The following is a 19,812-nucleotide window of genomic DNA, read 5'->3' on the forward strand; positions in this document are numbered from 1 at the left end:
TATTTAATGGAGGAGCACTAACATCAAAGTACTTAGACTGTTTCCAGAACTGCTTCCAACAACAGAACGTTCAAAGTCCTCTGGAGATTTCGGGTAGACAGCCACATTAAAAATCAATGATCTTCGGTTTTCATAAAAATTCCATGCACTATGACAGTAAAATAAGTCATGTTGCATTTTAAACAACATTCAGATCTGTATGGGGTTATTTACTGTAGATTTTGCAATATGCATTTATTGAGTGCACTGCACACAGACTGGTAGTTCATGCAGTTATACCATAAGTATTTGTAGAATTAATTTATGATGCATGAGTCTCTGTCAGTTGCAGCAGTAGGCTACATATGTTTTTATTGGCTGAAAACATTAGGTTTTCCTATCTGCATATTCCATCAACTTAGTGTGCATTTCAAGCTTATTCCAGGGGCAGTAAAAAATCTGTACACACACTCTAGTGCTCCTTTTGTAGTTACAGAAGTGAAAGGATGAGAGAGATAGAGAGTCAAAGGGGGCTTGGCTGCTTTACAGGGTTCCCACCAGAAGAGATATGAAAGGGCAGACAGCAAAGAACTGTAGATGAAATGCATGCATGTCAATGTTTTATGTGGGCATGCAGTCAGTATGCAGTCAGAAATGATATAAAGATCACAGAATGACACTAATGGAAAAAGATGGGGGTTTTTATCATTCATATTAAGGCACATGAAAGGGTATAGCACATGAGCTGCAACGTTATTGTGTTTATTAAATATTTTGATATTTGTGACCCTGGACATAAAAACATAAGGGAGAATAAAAAGCTGAGTAAAAAAGCTTTCCATTGATGTATGGTTTGTTAGGATAGGACAATATTTGGCTGTGATTTAACTATTTGAAAATCTGGAATCTGAGGGTGCAAAAAAAATATTAAAATATAAATATAAATATTGAGAGAATCACCTTTAAAGTTGTCCAAATGAATTTCTTAGCAATGCATATTACTAATTAAAAAGTAAGTTTTGATGTATTTATGGTAGGAATATTACAAAATATCTTCATGGAATAAGATCTTTACTTTATAACCTAATGATTTTTGGCATAAAAGAAAAATATAATTTTGACCTATACAATTATACCTGTGCGGCTTATGACTGGTTTTGTGGTCCAGGGTCACATTTATATTAACAATTTAGTAATAATAATATGGTCTATATAATATTAATGAGTGCATAATACCATCAAAAGCAGATCATCATAATTCAAAAATTAAATAAGTCCATAACTAAGTCCATAAAATTGTATTTATAATCTTTCATAATCAACTCCTTTTTCCATTTTGTTCTCTATTTCTCTTCTCTCTCTTCATTATCTCCTCCCAGAGCTCCTCTATCACTACTGCCAGTAGTCCCAACCACTTAAGCGATTCTGAAGGCTTAATTGGTGTTCATTAAACTTTCAGGGCTGGCTGCTCGATGGCAGGCCATCCTGTGACAGCACAAGAAGATGAAGTAACTGCATGAACAGCAGAAGGCCCTGAGCAGACTTACTGCACATGCTCAATGGCCCTCAGCCTCATCATCAGTTCAGTCACAGATAGTTTAGCTCATTACTCTCCTCCAGTTAGAAGCAGAGGAAGTTATGTCCTACTGTTGCCCTGGATTCACTTAAGGCAAACTGACCTAAACAGCAGATATTTTTACACTGGATACAATATCCAGCAGACTTATTGGACTTATTGGAATCTCCTAGTCCCTCTGAGATATGACACTTCAAAGCAGAAGTAAGACCCTCAGGGATTTCCTGATTTCAGTTCCAAATGGAGTCCAAGCTGCAAGTGAAATCCTGCCCCCTTCCCAAGCACAGCACTGATCTTTATAAAAGGTGAAAAGGTTTCGCTTACTTTTAATGTATTATTTAAAGGGGTCATCGTATGCAAAGTTCACTTTTTCATGTTGTTTGAACATTAATGTGTGTTGGCAGTGTATGTACAAATCTACCCTATAATGATAAAAATCCACGCAATGGTTTTTAATTAATCTGTAAAAATAATATCCCCTTTTTCAAATCGAGCCATTCTCAGATGCCTGTCGGTATGGCGTCACACTGACAGAGGCCGCTCCCATGATAGTTAATTGACATGAGCATCTTACCTCAGATCAGCTGTCACAGTCCGACCTCCATTGTTTCAATGCCAGAACAGGGATGTAAGTTTGACAAGAATATCTCCGATTGATCTAAATGCGGCTAAATGCAGGTAAAGTAAACAGGCTCGTCACTCCACAGAGAGAAGAGAGGGGTGGAGCTCATTTGCATTTAAAGGAACAGTCTTCTCAGAATGGGATGATTTTTGCAGAGCTGATTTTGGCAAGGTAAAAAGGGTGTTGTTTTATACAACCATTGAGAATTTTTAACCAAAGTATATTATAGACTTTTCATTAAGACCCTAAAGGCATCCGATGACCCCTTTAAAGAAAGGACAGTGCAAGAGAAAAATGACTTGTCTGATTTGCTGTCAGCTGATGGGAGATGTGATGGCTTTAGCGCCATATGCCTACTCATGAATTCAACATACTTCTGAAATTGTAAGTCGATTATTATTAACACTTGCATATTATTAAGTAAAATTGCAGATGACTTAATTATTTAATGAAAACTTTCGTCACCTAATCTTATATTAACTGGCAAATTATCATACAGTTCAATTATCATATGTATAATTCATACCTGACAATTCTTAAATAGGCCTAAGGCTTGTACAGTGTTGGGGAGCAACTAGTTACATTTAACAGAATTTTGTAATTTAATTACAAATTAAATGTAACTGTAATCAGTTACAGTTACTGGGGGAAAATGTGTAATTAAATTACAGTTACTTATGAAAATTGTAATGATTACAAAGGGGGTTACATCTGAATATTATAATTTAATTGATTTCTTTCTCAAATTGCATTGACTGCTCTAACATATGACACACCAATGTTGCAGGAGTTTAGGACACAGAATAGGACACACGTTTATTTGACAGCTGTTTTATTTCCTATTTGGGTTTACGTGTGTGCTTTATTTTTTTCAAATTAACTGTTTTTTCCAAGGCATTGTTAGATGCTATGCAAAGATTTAATTTATCAAATCTATTACACTATATCTTATAATTTTAGGTTAGAACGATCTCAAAGTAAAAAGTCGGATTTTGTGGTGGCTGTGCTTTTAAATTAAGATTTTAAATGTCTGACATGTTTGAGAAAATTAGAAATTTAGATTTTAAAAAGTTGTCAAAAAGTAATCAAATGTATTCAGTTACATTAATAAAGTAATTAAAATAGTTACACTACTTATTACATTTTAAATAGGGTAACTTGTAATCTGTAACTAATTACATTTCCAAAGTAACCTTCTCAACACAAGTCTTGTATACATAGTTTAAATGCTTAATAATGCAACATAATTACTGCAGAAAAAAATAATAATAATAAAATTTACAGTTCAAAAACACAATCATTTAAGGTTTTTACTGTCACTTTTAAACTAATTAATTTAATCCATGATGAAGGTAATTAGTAATTTCTTTAAAAAAAGAAAAAGAAAAGAAATTTTACTGTGTAAATTATACTGTACAATTATTCTGTCCTAACCCTAAGTGTATCACTCACCGAAAGTAGTTTTAGCAGGGGGTTTTTATTATTTTAAATGGGGAAAAAAAACTGTTCTGTTTGATTTCTAAGCTGTTTTTCTTATAGGGGTCAGAAAGTCCCCCTCACAAGGTAAAAAAATGGCTAAATTACAGATATTACTATATTATATATAACACTAGCATGCTACTCCATTAAGTGATAATTAAAGCATATATATATATTACATTTTAATAATGTCTTCATAATGACCCATAAGCTTTCATCCAAATTTGATGTCTTGCATGCTGTTTTTAATGGTTTGTCAGGGCTGCTAGCAGCATGAACCAGTATGAATGAGGCTGTGCTGTTCCTGCAGGTTAAAACCCAATGTTGCACTGTCAGAAGTGTTACTATTTGTCTCCTTACCTCAACTTGGGCCATCCTCCAGAATTTTACAGGTGTTCAGCTTCTTATGTGAGAGGGTGTGTAGATGGTAATTTACGATAACTGCAATTGGAGAAGGTGAATAACCAGGGTTGTGATTTCATGCACACACATAGACTCAGGTAGTAATTACGGTAAGGTAATTATCACTGTAAATACCCCAATTATCGTAGGGTCTAGTTTTGTTTATGTACCTCATGAGCAGCATTGGATCTATGTAGGCAGATGCAACCGACTGTAATGATACTGTTACTGACATAGAATAGCATCAGTGATAATTATGTGAAGAACTTTGTGTTCTGATGTGTGAACGTGTCTGATGAATTGCGGACCCAAATAGCACGTACAAATGTAACCAGGCAGCAGGGAGGCATGGGAGAAATGGGCTGCCCTTGAAAGCCGATCACATACTTGTGTTGCTATGGCTACGGTCCCTATTAGGTAACTAGGTTGCCATAGTGTCTGAAAAGATCAAAGCTCAGCAGCAGAGCAAAGAACTGGGGGTACATGCACTCAAACAGAGAAAACACAGACCTTTGCACCCGTACACACACTCTCACACAGGGCCACACGTGCACTTCAGTCAACATGGACACAACAGAAGAAGAACATGAAAACAAAATCATAAATCAAACCTTGGGAACATTTGACACATTTTGTATTGAGACATTTATGACGGACATGCAAAGTCTTAAAGATTTACAGTATATATATAAAAAATGAAAGGACAAATACAACGAAGTTATTCAAATAGTTTATTTATTTGTCTTAACCTTAATTTGTTGTTACTGAATTTGTTGTTAGTATCCCCTAAAAACATTTAGTTGGTTAAATAATTAGTAGGTTATCATAGAGAGTTCATTTGAAAGGCAGCCTTTCTGACAAGCTGATAACTGCAATTTGTTAGCTACAAAACTGGTAATCTCTTAGAAGCAATAAAACAGCCTTTGAAGCATCCTCTCAACAGAATTCAGTTATATTTAGCTCATTGTGTAAGTGGAATCATGCCTATATAGTTGTTTTCAAATGCACACGTGGAACTGAGGTATATTTAGTATTTACCATCAACATCATGCAGTTTGCATTCATTAATAATGTTGCTTATTCCACCTAACAAATGCAGATTGTACAGTAGCTACCTAAGGATGGCAGGGAAATTTACCTAAGAATAAAACCTTGCAAAGTTTAGCTATATAGTATAATATAGGATAAATTACTGTAATATTTACAAACATATAAATGCTTGGTGACAGATTTAGGGTCAACCTTGGTTCTTAAAATACAAATACGTTAATCATTGAGCTCCTCTTAAGTGTAGAATTAATCACTCAATCTAGAGAAGTGTAGCCTTGTGGTATGATGTAAATTTTCTTTTAACAAAAGACATGGTTTTAAATGTGAAAATTTTAGATTGGGTTAAATGTGTTAGTACAGTAGTATCTACTTTGGAATCTATTTGAGATAATTACAGAATAATTCAACACAACATTTGCAGCAAAGCTTTTTAAAAAGTATTTCTACTTGTCATTCTGGTTTCTTCATCTGCAGATTTGAAAAACTCCATTAAACGTGTCTTTCTCATTGGCAGTGAGTTAAGTTCAAACTAACTGGACATCGATATACTGATGTCTTTCATATTTTGACATCAGTATTTACTGCATGATTCTAAAAGAACACATAAGTGTGGACCACTTTGTATTTGAAAAATTTAAAATCTCACTTCATTTAAATAACCTCTTGCTTTCACTGGAGTGTACTGATGTTCTTGCTGGGTTCAGGGGAAAGAAAGAGTTAGAATGGAATTAAGAACATTATAAATACATAACTGCTAAATTACCAGCGTGATATACAATTTGTCTACTAACATTTATAAACTAAGCAAATACAGGGCTCAACAATAAGGACGGCCTGATGGCCCAGGGCTAGTGTGAACAAGTTTTGGCTCAGTTGTCAGATGCTCAGTCAGATCAGTGTTATATTGTCACTATGTTTATCTTTTTTATGTTTAACTGTATTTCTATAATGTATTGAACATTGTTGTTGCATATTCTGCTGAAAAAAGCCACCAAGATCAAGATTATCTTACTAACATACTGACATTTCTTTGAACATATCATGTTTAAAGGTGACATATCATGAAAATCTGACTTTCTCCATGTTTAAGTGCTCTAATCGGGTCCCCAGTGCATCTACCAACCCGGAAAATGTAATAAAGGACAACCAAGTAACTTTGTTTTGATAAGCCTTTTTCTGCAGGCATGTGAAAAAAGTAGCGCATCAGATTTCGCTCCCCAGTGACGTTTTTATATAATAACATTACCTCCCCTTATTCTGCATGTTTTATTGATTCATTTACTGTACATTACGTGGCTGCCACACAAATCTAATATTAACATGCTATTTCTTTCCCAGCTGTTTACCTTCACAGACATAACCGACTGTTTTTGTAACTTGTGTTTTTTAATATGTGTGTATTTGACAGTTTAAGCACAATAAGACATAAAAGAGAACTTAGTTTAGTCAACATGTTCTCACTCCCACGATCAGGGTACCACTTTAGCGTCATTTTTCGCAGTGCATGGTCCTTCATTGCTTTAAAAACAAAATCCTTGGCGTCAATATGCCGATGTGAAAGGCACTGGGAATTTTATCATCATGATTAAATTATATATTGGGTAATAATTTTGCCATTATTGCATATATATATATATATATATATATATATATATATATATGTGTGTGTGTGTGTGTGTTAGGGTGTGATTTTTTCAATGTAAACAGTCATAAGAGTTTTATTTATATGACAGTATTTACACATTTTTGAGCAGGTAACCCAACCCCTGCCCCTAAAACTACCATTTGTCAATAAAACACAAGATATAGCAGGCAGATACAACAAGTACAAAAAGTATTAATATTCCAAGTCTTCCGAGGCTAAACGATTGATTTGTGAGAGGAATAGATGTGATCGCCAAGCTCATCTTGTGTGCCGCAGTCTGTGCACGAATTCACAAATGCCGCCAGAAGAAGCATTAAGTTACATAATGCTATTGGCTCCTGTGTGTCTCGTGACTGATTGCATCACTAAAGATGTGAGTGCATTAGCGGAGCGGGATCATATTACAGCGATTAGAAACTTGTTTTACTCTCTTCTTAGCATAAAGATGTTGTACGGCTTCAGAATTGGAATGTAACATGACTTGTAACAGTGTATTCGACTTAATTAACAAATGACTCTTATGAACCGGTTCTTTTTGAGTCAAAAACACAAAGCGCGGCCCAGTTCACTAACGAATTGTTTTACATTTGTTCGTGAATCAGATAATTACTGCTTTTTGACTAACTCCTCTGAGACATCTAATCATGTCCGGATATGTCTGAGATTTATCGCGTAATTGTTTGGTGATCCGATTCTCTGACCGCTCGCTCAACTTTCATCATGGATATAGGCCTTTTTGCCGTATCCGACGAAACAATAATAGCATGAAATCAATAAGAAGATGCTGATCACAAACACTAATAGCAGAGTTAGATAAGCATCTGGTCATATTGCAGTTTTCTTGATTGTTAACAAAATTGATTTTAGTTCATCTCCCCAAACCCTTAATTCAGTGCTCAAAACAAAAACACATTTCTCAAAAAGTTTAACAATAAGTGAGTTAAACATTAAGTAGCAAAACTGATGACACACCAATCAGAATCTCTGCATCCAACAAAGGAGAGAGGAGAGAAATTAACGAATCTTTTACAGGGGTATTATACTTACAAATACAGTATAATTACATAGTACAGCACCAGTACATTAGATGATGGACATTTTGCTATTCTATATATATATATATTAAGGTAAGCATTTAAGAATACCTGCAATAACTAGTTTGAAAGACAATCGTATGCTGGCTTGTCTGAAAGTCTGGTTTAAAAACATAAATAGTTTGGTCAGTTAGATGTTCTAGATGTTTGCTAACATGTTGCTGGTTGGTTGCTAGAATGTTCTGGGTGGTTGCTAGGCTCATGCTATGCAGTTGCTGGGGTGTTGCTAGATTATATGGTTGATAGTGTGTTGTGATTACAGACATTCCCACCTCTGTTAATAACAGAAAATCAAACATTGTTTCCAAAACTGATCCATTTTCAGTGCTTTTATATCATAATATGTGACCCTGGACCACAAAACCAGTTATAAGGGTCCATTTTTCAAATTTGAACTTTATACATAATCTGAAAGCTGAATAAATACGCTTCCCATTGATGTATGTTAGGATAGGACAATATTTGGCCGAGATACAACTATTTGAATATATGCAATCTGAGGGTGCAAAAAAAAAATCGAAATATTGAGAAAATCACCTTTAAAGTTGTTCAAATGAAGCTCTTAATAATGCATATTACTAATCAAAAATTAAGTTTTGATGTATTTACAGTAGGAATTTTACAAAATATCTTCATGAAACATGATCTTTATTTAATTTTGACCCATACAATGTATTTTTGGCTATTGCTACAAATATACTCCAGCGACTTACGACTGGTTTTGTGGTCCAGGGTCACATATTTCTTTCTAATGTTAGGAAATTAACATTAAACCATCAACATTAACATCTTAAACTTCCACTAAAATGTGATTTATACCATCTAAGTAGTAATTTAACAGAATCGCATGTCTTCTTTAGTGATACAAGCTCAGTAAAATTTACTGTATAACCTGTTGAAGTTTTTTTTTTAGATTGTTTATTGACTTGGTGCCATGATGGACACTGAAATGTTATTTATTTTTCATTTTAAACAGTATAGATCATTACTTAATGGTAATGCAATATTTGTACTTTGTATGTCAGACAATAAATCCCCAAAAACTATGCATGGGGGCTTGCTTTGGTGTTGCCACCGCTCACAGACCCCATGCCACCCCTTTGCCACCCTAAAAATTATTTTCTAAATCCGCCCCTGGGTAGGGGTCGGTTAGTTGCTCCAATGAAAGTATACATTTATATAAAATTATTTCTATTTTTACAAATACATTAAACTGAAAATGATAGAGGACCCTGCACGTCAAAAAAATTACGCCAAAAGGATACCTCCGTGCATCAAAAAATTACTCTAAAGGGGTACTCTGAGCGTCAAAAAGTGATGCCAAGGGGTCCTGACCAAGCGTCAATATGTGATGAGTTGGGAGTGAGAACGTGTGACTGCCGCTTTCTGTGTGCATGTTTCGGATGTGTACTCTCAGAAAATAGCATGTTTCTGATTCCACTCAAAATAGGCGTTTTCAAAATATATAATAAATTATCTGTGGGGTATTTTAAGCTGAGACACATTCTAAAAGCACCTGAAAATTTTACTATTACATATTGTAAAAAGTGGCATAATCGGTCTCCTTTAAAAACTGCAAAGTGAAGGGATAGTCCAAAAAGAAAATTCTGTCATAATTTACTCTTCTTTCTTCTGCAGAACATAAAAGAACATACTATGCGAATATTAGAAACCAGTTTCCCATTGACTACCATTGTATAGACCAAAAATTCAATTAAAAAAAGTGAGATATGAACATCTTTCAAAATATGTTCCTTCATGTTCCACAAGGGGGGGGATTATTTGATGTAAAGAAAACAATGTTCAAATACCTTTTTTGACATACATACATGTTTGTTGTTGTTGTTGTTGTTGTTGTTGTTGTTGTTGTCTAGGGCCAGCAGGAAAAATTCTTATTGTTGAGCCCCGGAATGTAAAAGTGTAAAAGTGCAAACAGCAAACAAAGGCAACTGATGACTTACAGCAGCAGCACAACAGAGAACAACATCATTAGTTTGAGCCCATTCTAATTTAAAGGCAGCTTTGTGAATATTTCTTGTGATTCACGAAAAGAGCAAAAAGTTACTGGATAGGTTTGACCTTATAACCCTGTAAAGATTACTAGATGGTCTAAATATTCAGTCGCAAGCGTGGGCAACACAAAAAGCAAATTTGCAGTACAGACACACGTACAAAAACACACATATTTAACACGCATGCACTCAAATAGACATTTTACACACCACTACAAGTTGACAATACTATCAGCCACCAACAAAACCAAAAAGTCCCTTTGAAATACATTTAAATGTGTAGAAACGGGTCTTCCACCCATTCGCGTACGACAAACAGACTTATAGAGCGTTATCAAGAAGTGGGAGGGGTGTTCTGGGCCATGCACACAGTGGTTGGAACACCACGATTCATGACACACACAGAGTCTGCAGGCGGTTTGTGCCGGCCCTGCCGAGAAGCCTCTACAGACATGAAAAAGAAGAGAGACAACAGACGAGTTATTACCCAGACACCTAGAGAACAAAGACGGGTGAAGAGGGTGCGGGATGACGTGCGAGCCAGCGCAGAGGAGAGATGGAAGGGGTCAGGAGGAGTAGGAGGAAGGGATGAAAGGAGAGCAGAGGGTGACGTTAACGCGGTCTGCTAGCAGGCACGTTTAGCAGGCGTAAGGCAGGCTTTAGCATCATACCTCATTGAGCTGAGTGTATGTTGACACCGCTTGTTCAAAACTTCAGCTTGTTCACAGCATGCAGGTGTTTCACTCTTTCCTTCAAATGTTAATGATTTAATTCATCACCATGCTCATCAGTGCAGTCTGCCATGCTGCTCCACCTGGAGACATGTTTTCGCATCAAAGACCTAATTCAGCTCTTTGTGCCTGTCGACTTCAGGTCAAAGAGAGTATTGGTACATTGTCCAATGAGGGAAACAAGTAAATCAAACATAATAAATGAAATAAAACCCAAGCGCTCTAACAGTTTTCATAGAAAATTTATTTCATGCTATGGTTGTAGTCATATTTTCCTGTTTTTCTATGCAGTTATTGTTGCATAACATAGTGCATGCATTTGTTTTTCCCCAAAGTTAGCTAAATTGCATACAGTTCTCTTATAATGTAAATATACATCTGTCTTTTTTGCTTTTCTTTGTGTTTTAGTACCTAAAAGTAATGAGAGAAAATGTAAAACATCTCGACAGGATGCCGTTTTTCTCGTTTTTGATATTTTTTCTCCAAAAATAACACTGTTAAAAGTCTGCACTTGATATGTGAAATAAACAGTTGCTCACGACAGTTTGCACAGGATCTATTCACCAATAGTTAAGACATAGAACAGAAAAATAACTCATTTTGCTCAGTTGTTTTTTTTTTCTTCTATAAGATCCAGAATCACAAGCATGCCAGACAGAAACAAAGTCGAAAGGTGGAATTTACAGTCGATCTCACGGCAGTAACCACGAGCGTCTCATTCAGAATTTGAGGTCAATGTGACCAGAGCTGAGTCATGTGGTTAACAACAAAGACAGAATGGAGAAATCAGTTGCTGAAATTCAGGACATGGTCTCTGAACATCTCATTATCCATGGCTACATGTCAATTCTGCAAAAGTCAAGAACTCTTGAAAGAAAATATTTGTTTTTTTTTGTACAGACAGATTCATAACAGATATAGAATATTTTCCTCTTTTTTTTAAATGTAACACCATGCAGCTCATGCTAAAATGAACAGGTAAGAGTCCACTACATCTGTCACTGCAGGTACTATCATTAGTGTTATGTTTATAAAACTCATTTTGCTGGCTTTAAAGCCATCCGCTCATCGCACTCTTCGGTCGATGGTCCTTGAGGTCTTCCTTAAAAAAAGTCCTGGTCCATGAGATTCCTCACACAGCCGGAATCTGGATAAAAATGCTCGCCGCTGCGTCGACTAACAACATCCTCTATTGTGCTCTCTTTCTCTACATATATGTCCCTCCTTTGGACACCAGCCTGAATTCCCTCTGGCCATTGTGGAGTCCAGCAAGGCTGGAGAAGGGAAACGAAGGTTTTTGAGATGCTGCTGCCTTCTCAGGTCACTTTGAGCACCTCTGACTGCATATACTTAACTAGGGCAGTTTCCTCTTTGCAGGGATCTGCAGTAGAAAATACAGGGGAGGATTGGATTGCTCAGGGTCATCCTGCCATTGGGCCTTGTTTTCATTCATCTCACAGAATGAGGAGGAAATGGGCTGAGAAAATAAGACTTCCTTTTTGTCTGCATTGTAAAAACGTTCATTTGGGTTGCTTTCGCAATCCAGGGCTAAAGAGGTCGGAGAAAGAGAGATGGACAGAAATGCACAGGGAGAATGAAAGAAGTGCAGAGGAGGGAGAGACGTTTGCTGTGGACAGCGAGAAAGAGGGAGTCCTGATACCTCCTACCTGGGGTCTTGTTAATGAGGTGATGAAGGAAGAAGGGAGGAAGACTCCACCGGAGCAAAGGGGAAGTAGAGTAAAAATTAAACAGCGAAGCTAAACCATAAAAAAAGAGAAGCTGATAAAAAAGCTATTGTTTTGTCTTCCAGGTGTCTAAAAGGGTTCTATATGAGAATGTACTCAGACGGGAGAGGATTTATAAATAAATATTCATAGTAAATCCTTAAAAAAAATCATTATTTCTATCATTCGAAGGGAGGACGCAAGTCTTTCCAAGTGCTGGAACAATAATGTGCTCTTAAAGAAAGGTTTACCTTTCTCATCCCAGTTCTTTTATTGTGTCTGATAAACACTCACAACTAGGGAATCCTTAAAAATTTCCCTGAGATCATTTGGAGGTTTTCTTTCTCTCTGATGGCTTTGTATGAGTTGAGAGTCGATACGTAAAGACAAGAAACAAGCAAAACGAACGCAAGAGGAAAAGGAGGAGGGGAGGAGACAAAAACACAGCTCCAGAAAACAAGGACCAGAGAACAAGACAGACCAGACCAACTCAAACAGCGCAGGGAACAGAAGGCAGCAGAGCAGGAGGAAGACCCAGGGAGACAGCTCTAACTACACAACTGCTCCATCTCTTAGAGAATGGAGGGGATTGGAGAATGGGACCGCCGCAGGAGAACAGGTGGGCCGCAGGACCCGGTGGACATCGATACCACCTCGGCCAGTGTTCGGGCCTTGCTGGTTATGGTGCCCAGGCTTCGGGACTTTTGATAACCTTGGTTTAGTGGAGAGAAATGTGCACATGGCAGTTGCTGAGACACAAAGGTTTCGTCTTGACCTCTCTCAGTTTGCTCCACACCATGTTTGCTGCTATGGGTCAGGTTTAAAGGGTTTAATATCGCATGCAATCTCTGTGAGGGCATGCACAAAGATCGGTTGGTTAATCTGGCATTAGAGCAAGCAAAGAAGGCTGTGTATTGCAAGGCAAAAATGTTGCAAATAGAATTTAGAAGTTCACAGATTCGTTAATCTAGGAATTTAAATTAACTGGTCAATTTGAAATTAAGGCAACCGAGAATCCAGTCCAATGATTTGTCAGGGTCAGACTCTCAGTTTCAGGCACTTTTCCATAGTCTCTAAATGACTTGCACCATCATTTCGAGTCATTTTGACAAGAAAAACATTTTAAGCATAAACACAATAAAAAATGAAAGGATCTGCTTTCAAATGGTATAATTATTAACAGAGAGTAGTAACTGATTACATGTAATCTGGATTACGTAATCAGATTCTATTATTTAAGTACTTGTAATTAGATTAAATTAATCTTATTAATTCTCTCTAATTCTTCTTTTTCATATGTGACACTGGACCACAAAACCACAAAACCAGTCATAAGTATAAATTTCTTGAAACTGAGATTCATACATCATCTGAAAGCTGAAATATCTGATAAACAAGCTTTCCACTGATGTATGGTTTGTTAGGATAGGACAATATTTGGCTGAGATACAACTATTTGAAAATCTGGAATCTGATGGTGCAAAAAAATCTAAATACTAAGAAAATCACCTTTAAAGTTGTCCAAATGAAGTTTATAGCAATGCATGTTACTGATCAAAAATTACGTTTTGATATATTTACAGTGGGAAATTTACAAAATATCTTCATGAAACATGATCTTTACTTAATATCCTAATGATTTAGGCAAAAAAGAAAAATTGATAAATTTGACCCATTCTATGTATTTTTGGCTATTGCTACAAATATACCCGTGCAACATAAGACTGATTTTGTGGTCCAGGGTCACATATTTTAAATGTTCCTTCCTGAAATACCACTTATATACATTCATAAAGTCCTACAGTTTTGCAGACATTCACACAAAGACACATTAGTTAGGTTGCGACACAGCATTTGACAATTTGGATGTAATAAATGTCTGAATATTGCTTCAACTACTGATGAACACATTCATTTTTATTTGAATTATCACTCTGTAGGTTATTTAACCATATATTCCTATGTCTTTAGAAGGCTTTTGTTTTTCAAACACATTAAAATGCACAAATTCATGAATTCACAAATTCACAAATCTTTTTTCTCATCTGATCCTCTTTTACCTATTATATTTACTTAAAGAACCCCTGAGATTTTAAAATAAATATTTTAATAATTAAGTGTCAGATTTGCATGTTCATGGTTCTCTGACGTTAGTTATAGTCACATAACGTGGGTAAACATTTTTTTAATTTTTTTAGTAAGTGTTTTATTTTGAATAATTTTATAATGACTTATTTTAATTAAACTCATAAACCCCCTGCAGTTCCTTTACAAATGTCAGTTTGGGAAACCTTGACATAATATGATGTTTACTGCACTTAGATTATCCTAATTAAAATCAATACATTAAAAAAAAGAGAAGTAATCTAAAAGTAGTTTGATTACATTACCTAAAATGTGTAATGTAATGGATTATGTTACTAACTACAATTTTTGTCACGTAATTTGGAATCAGCAACAGATTACAATTTGTAAGTAATCTACCCAGCTCTGATTATTATGTTTACAAACAATTCAATGTTTTTTTTTTTTTTAAGGAAATTAATTCAAACATACAATAAATAATGAGGATGTCATAAAAACAGTTTAAGAAAAAATAAAATGTTATAGTGCATATATTTAACAATAAATTTCCAAATTATCAACAGTTGAATTGATTTTTCTATTATTTTCTAGCAGGTAAAACAAGCCATTTTATTGATTTCTTTCTATGGTTTAAAAATTTTTTTGGACTACTTGAGCGATGATACTAATAAGTTTTACTATATCAACATACCTTCCGAAGTTCATCAGTGTTTTCATACAACTATTAAAAAGAAAGAGATGATCATTTGAACTAAGGCAAGTGCAAACTGTTTGAATTTCATAATAAAACTGACATCATTTGAAAGCAGAGACTTTTAAGCAAACTTAAAGGTTTTTCATATTTTTCCACTAATGGCTTATTGTGAGTTTCGACTCAAAATGAAAGAGCATGTCAAATACGTCAGTGGTGTACATACACCATTTCATCATATTCTTTGCCTGTGTGCAAAACCAAGTCTTCACTTTCTTATCCAATACCATACAGGCATCAGGACAGATAGTGCAGCAAGGCCGCAGGACTGCCCCAACACATGCACAACATAATGCTACAGAAAAATAAGAACAGTGCATTCTGAAGCACTGCATGCACACACACCCACTCAGACATCTCCCAAAACACTCATAAACTTACACAAACACATACAAATATAACACGAAAAGACATAAAAACATATTTGTAGGGAACAGTGTGTGTAGTTCTGCTTGGTGTTGATGCTGACCTTCTTGTGGTGCTTTTGGCTGTGGGTAAGATCTGAAGTCAAACAGAGCATGCTCACACAGAGCAACATGTCATAAGACACAGACAGACAGCGCTATTGGTTAGAAAATGATCACATGACAAATTGGTGGATGGTAGCGGGATATTCTTTTGAAAGTAATCGGAAATGGCCGGTTTATGTTGTCGCTGTCAGTGGTGTAATTATTGTGGAAAACTCTGCATGTGATCTGAAGGGGTCAGGGGTCAAACTAGAACAGGTGTGAGATAACATGAAAGCGTGTTGGTTTTTTATGTCACTACATATGCTGACGTTAATTGAAAGCCTGTAAAGCTACATAGCGTGTAGGGGCCTTTGATTTATCTAAGGCTGCTGTGAGTGGTTTGAGCGTATGACAGCGAAACAGGGATGGATCTCAGGTGGTGACCCTGGCATGGCCGTCTTCTGGGCTGTGCGCCCAGCCTAGCTGCAGCAGTGGGTAACCCTGTGTGCCGTGCGTCGGGCCGGCCGGCTCCGCCCCTGACCTCCCTGAGAACATTCCGGCTATGAGCCAATCGGGTAGCATAAGGAAGACGGGAGAGAGGGAGAGATGGAAGGAGGTACAAACATAGAGACAGACCACAGGCATGTACAGTGGTGGAAGAAACAAGTAAAAAACAAACAAACAACAAAGAAAAACAGAAAAAAAGGGAAGATTAAGGTTGGCCCCAGGAGGCAGCTGTATGTGTGTTAATATGAGTTTGACGTAATGCAGCGTGGTGTGGAAAAAACTTATTTACAATATGTTAAAAGAGAAGAGGGTTGGAGAAATGTGACTTGTGGAAGGATCTGAGCGTGCAGGGAAGGGTCTTTATCTCTGAAACTCCCTGTCTCGTTTTGTTTACATATGAAAAATTTTGACAGTAGTGTTTTAAAGATAATAAAAGAACTAATGAAAGAGAAACTTTAAACAAAAGATGTAGTTTTAAGCCCATTCATCTGACTAAAATCTGAGATGGTTGAGGTGCACAAATTTGGTCTCATTTGTGATTGATCTGCAGTTATTAAACTGCATCATTAGAAACTGTCTGTTGTGGGCGCGCTCTGCTTGTCTGTATTTACTGTGTAATGCACTTGATATATACATTTGTGTTTGTGTATGTGTTTCTGTGTGTCAGGCAATAGCCTCACAAAGTGGTTACATACCCTTCCTCACTCGGGTGCCCGTGTTTGTGGATCGTCTGCCGACGTTTAGCAGAAAACACGGAGTGTCTCCCCGTTGCTCGCTTGGGTTAAAGATCTGGCCGTCCTCAGGGGAAATGGCTTGGTCTATGTGGGGACAGTCCTCATTGGCCAGCGCTGCTTTAGCTGCCTCACCATTCACTTTGGGATCTTCAAACACATAAGCACATATAAGAAGAAGACTGATGCAAGAGAGGGCTTGTGCAGGACATAGAGGCAAGAGCAGGTAATGGGAAGCCCTACATGGATGTTATGTATGCATGCATTTATTTATTTTGGGGTTGCGAGCATACTCATTTAACAACTGTTAAATGGTTACAACAGTATTTTATTAGCAGCTCTGGTCATATTTTAACACGCTGCCTAAACGTTTCTGGGAAACAGCACTCCAAAAATCACCAGTTAGAATGTACGAATGAATGAATGAATGAATGAAAGAACCCAGTATTTTAAGTTGTCTTTGATCATTATTGACATATTTAATTTGCAGTTTATGCACAATATAGGACTACCTGATTTCATGACAAAAACGTACCTGTGGCAACTTTTTCGCAAGATGCAAAATACCAATTTATGTACCAGTATGTACCTATAAGTACATATCACTGCAGTTTCCAACAGAAATGAACACTAGAGGCGGTGAAACAGTGAGCACTTGTAATCGTTTTCATGGGGGGTTGTATTGTGTATATTTTATGCTTTAAATAGGGCTATCAAGTGAATAATTAATCAAATTAATCCCAAATTAATGAGATTTCTGGACATTTTTGTTGGAAACTGCAGTGATATGTACTTGTGGGTACGTATTTCGCGTCTCGCAAAGTTCCCACAGTTACGTTTTCATCATGTGATCAGGTTGATAAAGGAATAGTCAAAATTGTTTTTAATAAATATCCCTCAAGGCTCAATGCTAAGGATTTTTTCAGTTTTTTACTTGCCCTGCCACAAAAAATACATAAAGAAATAAATAAAATAGATGTTGTTGTCATTGTTTTTGACCCATGTTATCTTGTATTCTAATAAACAACCTTACATGACACCAAAATTGTCATGTTAAATTTTTACTTACTGTCAGTTAAATCTTACAATTCTTGATTGTAGTTTTAATACCACAACACAACATTAAGCTGGTAAATTAGGCACTTTAAGGCACAATGCACAGATCGGGTATACTGATGCACATCCAGTTTTTTTCTGTTTATGTTTCTCAACTGTTTTTGAGGATATTTGCCAAGACGGTTGTTGGACATCATTTTGTATGTATTTGTCTGTTCAAGTGCAAGAAGAAGGGAAAAGAAACTCCAATCTGTGCTTGTGTGTTTCCTGAAATGCACCTCTAGAACACAGTGAATGGAGTTGTTATTCACATTTTCTTGCAATTGAATGCTTTAAAATCACTTGAATGTTTACACTGGCAAGGTGTATTTGTCAGTTAAATCGCAAGATATCAATTAATTCGGGGCTTGCACATTGTCAGAGATGCAGCTATCTGTGTGTACAGTGTCCACAGTGTTTAAGTACTGAATGGAGATGTCTTGTGTGATGTCTTGCACTTGAATGGTTTAAAATCACTTGAATGTTTCAATTGGCAAGGCTTAAAAACACATGCAAATGATAAACTTTTGTGACAAAGCAGCAGTGGTGACAAATCCGTCAATGGTAACGAATGGCCTCGCACCATTGCGCAGTTCTTATTTTTCCCCCACCATTTTATGTCTGTTATATGAAATCTAAATTATCAACCAAATTATTTAATTATAATTTACCACTTGTGAGCAAGGTGCTAGCAACACCAAGGTCATGGGTTCAGTTACCAAGGAAAGCATAGACTGATAAAATGTACAGATTAGATGCAGTGATTTTGTTTTGTATTTAATAAAAATGGTTGCAAAATGCATAAATTATAATAATATAATCTAATTGTATCCCACATTTTTCCTCACATATAGGAATAAATTTAGCTACGCATTTGTTAACACATAAAAAAATCTCCTAGTGTTGCAAAAACCTAAAGCTCTTCTGTTTACAGCACCACATTTGACCAAACAGCAAAGTGCAGCTCTGGTTTTGCTCCAAAGAAAGGAGGAGGAGCATTGAATTATAGCTCCTAGCCACGGCGTAATATATAGAAACAGCTCATGGCAACCAGCCTGTTCACCTGTGAGCTCTCTGGCAGCCAGAAGCTTCTGCTCACTCGATTTACACCTCATCGATCAGACCTGTGAGGAGGGAAAACGCTGCCAGAGCTCCTCAGGGGAAAAAGCGCTGTGAACTATCATATCTCCCACCTGGATTTTCCATTGTATCGCCAACACTGATTCAAGCACGTCCTTGCTAACATATTACTGTCAACAAAAGAGCATCTATCAGTAACGGCAGCCTTCAATTTTGTGGTTATTCAAATGGGACATGAGTCCTGTTGGTAATATTAGAGTGGCTACATTTCATTATGGTCTATTGATAGATAGTACACACCCTGCAGACACACATACACTATGGTTTACATTAACAAAATATGGATACCTTCTTAAAGGAAAAGTTCACCCAAAAACGAAGTGAAAACTCTTTCATCATTTACTTACCATCATGTTGTTCCAAATCTGTGTGATTAATGTGAAATATAATGTGATATATACAGGGTGCAATTTGTGAAAAAAGCAGGGAGGGGGATGCTTTTGAAAACGTTTTTTTCTATAGCCAGAGGTTGCCCTAACTTCAGTAAGGCTATAGTAAGTAATCTAATGTTAGTGTGATCTGTTAACAGTGCAACCAGATAATGAGTGTCATGTCATGAAATGTTTTTAACATGACGGAAACTGTCTAACATCATCACAATTTAATAAAAACATTGTAAGTTAGGCCTATTAATTGTAATGATTTCATTTCAAACAACAAATAAAGTATATAGAGAAAGCAAGTAAAAGAACACATTGTCAACGGAGCGTTTTGAAACTCCAAACCAGTAAACCACAACA

At 36.4% G+C, this 19,812-nt stretch overlaps 1 protein-coding gene across 4 annotated transcripts in view; it reads right to left on the minus strand.

The window, feature by feature from the left end:
- Nucleotides 1–9,622: 9,622 nt before the first annotated feature.
- Nucleotides 9,623–19,812, minus strand: part of kcnc1a (potassium voltage-gated channel, Shaw-related subfamily, member 1a) — a 45,167-nt gene continuing 34,977 nt past the window's right edge. Inside the window, exons 3-4 of one of the 4 annotated variants that reach the window (XM_051114574.1) lie at nt 16,802–16,987; nt 9,623–10,303 (exon numbers count right to left, since the gene is read on the minus strand). In XM_051114574.1, the coding sequence (XP_050970531.1) occupies nt 10,194–10,303; nt 16,802–16,987 (296 nt within the window). In that variant the 3' untranslated portion in view covers nt 9,623–10,193. Of the gene's footprint in view, nt 10,304–10,813; nt 16,160–16,801; nt 16,988–19,812 lie in introns of those variants that run through there. The other 3 variants (XM_051114575.1, XM_051114572.1, XM_051114573.1) reach the window with 3 other exon arrangements.

This window comes from Labeo rohita, chromosome 7 (assembly GCF_022985175.1).
Source record: "Labeo rohita strain BAU-BD-2019 chromosome 7, IGBB_LRoh.1.0, whole genome shotgun sequence".
Classification (NCBI taxonomy): domain Eukaryota; kingdom Metazoa; phylum Chordata; class Actinopteri; order Cypriniformes; family Cyprinidae; genus Labeo; species Labeo rohita.